Source organism: Rhinopithecus bieti, unplaced genomic scaffold (assembly GCF_001698545.2).
Source record: "Rhinopithecus bieti isolate Rb0 unplaced genomic scaffold, ASM169854v2 scaffold_9973, whole genome shotgun sequence".
Classification (NCBI taxonomy): Eukaryota; Metazoa; Chordata; class Mammalia; order Primates; family Cercopithecidae; genus Rhinopithecus; species Rhinopithecus bieti.
Window position 1 is genome coordinate 174378 of NW_016806267.1, and position 5372 is coordinate 179749.

Sequence of the window (5372 nt, forward strand, 5' to 3'; positions counted from 1 at the left end):
CGTATCAACAATATTAAGAAAAAGAACACTTATCAACAATGGGTTAAGGTAGTTATACAGAGGCCACCCAATTAAGCTAAGAGGTATCACTAGCTGTCTGCCTAGCCTGAGAGCCCACTAATCCACCAGCTGTGTCTCATGAAAACTTCTCCCTGCATTTGCTGTACTTCCAGAAGGGCTTCAGGAAATATCAGATAAGTCCCCCTGGGTCATGCCAGATCAAGCAAGCTTTTACAGGAATCTGTCTCTCTCTCTCAGGGCCTCCCAGTAATTACTGACCAAATGGTGGACTTCAGTGTGGCATGGTAGAACCTGCCTGTTTGATTATTTATTTATCTAAACTTCTGGTCTCTTAAGGCTGACATTGTTTTCTTAGGTGAAACACAGAGAGTGGCTTTCAAAACCTTTTTTTTTTTTTTTTTTTTTAGAGAATGTCTCTGGGAAAGGACCGACACTCAATAAATTCTGAGCAGGATTGAAATGTTTCATTTAAAGCAGTTGTTAGAATGAGGGACAAAGAGAGTCAAAGGCAGAGTGAAAGAGGGAGTGGTGTGGCCCCAGAAAGTGGTTGCTCTGTGGCCGTCGGGGAATAGAGAGTGTAAAAAGCTTCTTGCACACATTGCCTCATCTATAAAACCCAGAACTACTTGGCATCTCTCTAAGTAACAAATGGATCTAAGGGCTGGAGAGAAGTGTTGTTGGCAGGAAATAGTCTCCAGGGCTATATGCATTGCAGACTGTGCATTTCCCTATAGTGCATAGATCACAGATTACAAAGCTGTGTTCACATGCCTTTTGTACCTAAGGACTACATTTTGCAGGTTTTAGTTTGTTTCATGATCACAGTTTCTGGGGGTGAGAGAATAAATATGGATAGTTGAGATAAAGAAAAACTGCAGATTTTGCTTTTGAGATGCAGGGAAGAGGAAAGAGGTGTGAAGAAATATTAAGAGGAACAAGATAGAGAAGATAAAGGTCTTCAGCCTTGGGAAGGCTCTCTCTCAACTTTCAGGACTTTGGTTTAAAATGAAAACCTGTGTTCGATACAATTTAAAATTGACCTGTAGGTTTGATCCCTCCTTCAGCCTCCGCGTGTTTGAAACTCAAAGCATGCGCCCGTACGCAGCAGAGTACAGTGCAAGATTCCTACACTCTAGCTGATTTGTTTTTTTTATCCCAAATCGAGTTCTATCAGACTACTGAATTCACAGGTAAGCTAACAAATCTTCCAGAGGAAGGGACCTGAGAAGAGCCTGAGTTACATTTTAAGTGTCTGGTTTGTCTCAGAGAATCCATTGCTCTGCTTTGTCTCTCCCTTTGAAACATGTAGGCAGCAGATTAACTCAGTGCCACAGAAACTGTCTACAAAACAGAACATTGCCATTTCTTGTCCTGTGGGTTAGTAAAAGTAAATTGACTTCCGAGACTCCTGCTGACTACCTATTGACTATCTCTTGACCCCGGCCCCACCCAGATACCAAAACAACAAACAAGCAAACAAACCCTTACCTGTTTAAAAGACAGGAACAACAAGCAAAACTTCAAAATCCTCTTCTCAATCCTGATATCCACTAGAATTCAAAAAACCATCCTAGGTTGTAATTTCTGACAAGGTTTACTTGAGAGTGAAAAGGACACTTAATAGTGGATATGACATTAAAGGCACTCAAAACTTTTGATCCCAATCTTTGAGTCATTAACATTGTTTACACCAGTTGTGCTTTCTGAGTAAATGGAACACTTTATTGTTATTTGATTTTAGTTACTCTTATAGCTGCCATTGTGAAGTTTTTGAAATTTTAATTGCTCTATAGCATCTTAGTGGATTCTTTATAGTCTTGAAAATATTTAGGATCCCGTCCCAGGCATAAAAATAAACTGCTCAAAACCTTTTGTCAAGTTTATGCTCGAAGCTATTGTGTCCTTTGGGTTATTTTCAGAGGCACGGTTTTTAGGCATTTCTTTCTAACACTGTTGAATTTCTGAGCCTTAAATATGTCAATGACCATCTGTAGCCCTACTCCAAATATCCTTCCCAGTTGGGGTTGTAATACTCATCTCCCACATTCAGGACCTCGGCTAACTCCTCTCAACCCTTTGCCTGGTCTGCGGCAGACTAAATTACAAAGAACAGGCTGAACCTTTATTTTAACCTGGTCTTTTTTGCCAGAAAAAGTAATATAGCAACGACAGTAATGCATCTCATGTTTTAGTAACAATGGTTTACCCCAGGGAGCATTAACATCACTGTGTACCTTAGCTGCTACTTTTCCTTGCATTTTATAATTCCCCTTCCCCACGCCCCGGCCCTGCCCATGGGCAGCATCCCAAAGCCGCCTCGCTGACGTTGGTTAGGGTAGAGACGCTCTCCCTAAAGAGTGTCCAAGCCTTCTCTACTTTCATTAGCGGTGTAATCCTGTGTTCCCGCCGGAGCCTGGCACGGAAGTGTAATCTTCCCGCGGGGGCCTTCCTGTAGTCTCGCCTACCTGAGAGCTGAGACTAAATGAAATATAAAATATTCACGATAAGAGGAAACAAAGGATGCTGCCTCCAGGACGGCTACTGTGCCTGAGGCTGGGCTCTGTCTCAATCATCCCAGGGCCTCTACGTCTGGCCCCACCCTCGCCCCTCCATGGGATCCACAAGTTGAATCGCAGCTCTCCAGGGTGAATTGCCCTGGCCGGGTGCCAGACTCCGCCCCGTCGCCCCGTTCCCCCCCTGCTGGGGAGCGCAGAATGACCACCAGGAGGCCAGGAACAAAACGCTTAAATGTTGCATTTATTAAGGAAATGTTAAATAAGAAAAAAAAAAAAACAAAAAGTCAAAACGGTGTCACGGATGTCAAGAGCACTTTTGTGGCGTAAACCGTGCAGTCACGAGCTACGAGTTCTATTCTGGGTCTTTGTCTCAGGGCCAGCAGGAACGCTAGACACCTCCCAAAAGACCCAGTGGGAAATGCACTAAAAGAAACAACTCACCCCCCTCAAATTCGCAGGCTCCCCCTCCCCCCACCCCTTCTCCCAAAATGACAAAACTTTAACCCCTCAGGCAGGCAAACAGGCCACTGGGGCAGAAAAAGACTTATCAAATATTTGTATTCAAGCAAACAAACACAAAACCTCTTAAAACGGCACGTTACAATCAAAGGTATTTATCGCCTCTCCCCTCCAGGGCTGGTGGGGAGCAGGAGAAGAGTGGGAGCGCACCCGGACACGGATTTGTGAGACCCCATGATGTCTGCTGCGTGGCTTTTAACAGGTCACTTTTCCGGTCACAAGGCGATCAGTGCCGCTGGGTCTCTCCCCTGCCCTCCCTCTCCACTTGCCCCCAGAGCTTGGCCCACCTGCGGGTGGAGAAGGGCCTTCGCCCTGTCGTTCTCCCCGCATTCCAAGTAAGTAGCAGCTTCCAAAGTTCTGCGCCCTAATCGCCGCCTTCTTGCCACTTTCTGCTGAGTCCAGAAGTCTGGGCGCTCTCCTCCGACTGCCAGGCATGAGGACTTTCAGAGGGCGAGGGAGAAACCGGTCGCTCCTTTCCGAAAGGCCGAAGTCGATAGAAATAATTGACTCCGACAGGTTTGCTTCGCCCAGTCTCTGACAGTGAGGGGCACAGCCGGGCTGGCAAAGTGGGCAGGCGTGGGAGCGGTTGCCGCGGGGGCGGAGGGCGGGTCAGTAGGGCCCCACGACCACCGCCTCCACCTCCTTAGACGGTCTCCGGTCCTTCACGAGGAAGTTGATCATGCCCTCGGACTTGATGAGCAGATTGCAGCCGAGGAAGAAGATGCCGAAGACCACGGTGAGTGAGAGCACGCACATAACCGCGATCTGCACCACGCGCATTATGTACAGGCTGCGCTCGTCCGGGCCTCCCTCCGCGAAGCCGTCGTCGGTCACCACGGACGCCTGGGTGCAGCAGCGCACGGCTCGCTCCAGCGCCTCGCTGCTGTTAGCCAGGAACAGGCCCGCCACGTCGGTCTGGTTGCCCAGGGCCGGATTCATCGCAGGAGCGGGCGGGCGCCGCGAGCGGCGCGGGTCAGAGGGGTAGGAAGGCGGCGGCGCTGGAGGAACAGGTGCCGAGCTGAGCGCTCACTCGCAGACTAGCGCTTGCGAGGGCTCCTCGTTCTGCTTTCGAAAGTCCCTGGGCCGTGGGAGTTTCCCAGGAGCCTCTCCGACGCGCGCAGCAGCTAGGCTCTTCTAAAGCCGTCCGCTCCAGCCCGGGCGGTGCTCGTTCCCGGCGCTCGCTCGACTGGGGGCTGTTGGAACTTGGCGGGGCTGGACCAGCCCGGCCGTGGGAGGTGCGGGCAGCCGCGGCTGCAGCGGCGGGGCGCCTGCACTGAGCAAACAGCGGCCCCTTCTGGCCGCACCGCCGCTCTGCGCGCTACTCTTGGGCGGTGGAGGAAGCAAAGGGGCGAACCTGGTCTTCCTTTTTATTGCTTTCTTCTTTTGCAAACTCCGAAGGCCAGGCAGAGGTCACCGTACTCTTCTGGTTTGATGGATGATTAAAGAGTTTGTCGGGGGACGGCGTGGTCAGCTGAAAGTTTCAGAGGAACTGGGACACACCAGCTCTGCGTGTCCTTTCCCGGCTGCCCCCCTGACCTCTGGGCTGATGGAAAGTGGCGATGAATCCCAGGTGCCAGATGGTGCCGGCTGAGGCCACCCGCCCACCCCCTGTGCTTCACTCCGTCTCGCCTGCGTTGGATTCTGGTGGAGTGGAAGTGATCTGAGAATGTTTCTTACAAAGTAATTAATTTGGAAAGATAGAAAGGCATGGAAGAAGGAAGGAAGGAAGGAAAGAAAGAAAAAAGGAAGGGAGGGAGAAAAAAGAGCTCTACACCCAACTTCCTTTACAAAAGCGATTGGGAGACAGAGCAAGGCAGGTTTTATCATGAGGTCTGAGGCCAAGGAAAGGGGATTAGAGGAAGGAGGAGTTCTTCTGTGGCCCTTGGTTGGAGGTGGTTGCCGGGAGCAGGGTCACCTCTCTGGTAAAGGAGGTGAACAGAGTGACCACTTGCTTGTAATTTTAATTGCAGATGAATTTTTGGATGTGCTTCCAGCATTTTGTCCATTGGCAGTAAATCAGTTGTTTAAGGGAATTGCTCATCAACATCCAACACCTAGAACGCTGGCCAAATGCTGGGAGCCCTCCCCATTTACCATAAGCTGATGCATTTCACCCTTAGTCATTTAAACTAAACACAGATGTTTGTATGGGCCTGATTGACGCTTCAGCCATTGTGATTTTGCTGTAGGTTCCAACGAAATTTTATAAACCTGTAGATTAAGTTTCTTAACTCTGAAAGAATACTGCATGTTCCCGCGCCCCCTATTCTATTTTCTTTTCCCTCCCTCCTTTTCCCCATTACTCCCTGCCTTCCT

The 5372-nt window shown here is 49.4% G+C and overlaps 1 protein-coding gene across 1 annotated transcript; it reads right to left on the bottom strand.

The window, feature by feature from the left end:
- Window positions 1–2759: 2759 nt before the first annotated feature.
- Window positions 2760–4976, bottom strand: RPRM (reprimo, TP53 dependent G2 arrest mediator homolog). Its single transcript, XM_017875363.1, has one exon. It carries the CDS (start codon window positions 3993–3995, stop codon window positions 3666–3668), a length of 330 nt encoding a protein of 109 aa, XP_017730852.1. The 5' UTR covers window positions 3996–4976; the 3' UTR covers window positions 2760–3665.
- Window positions 4977–5372: the final 396 nt, after the last annotated feature.

Coding starts and splice junctions, on each gene's coding strand:
- RPRM (XM_017875363.1), bottom strand. CDS start 3,995: ATGAATCCGGCCCTGGGCAACCAGACCGACGTGGCGGGCCTGTTCCTG.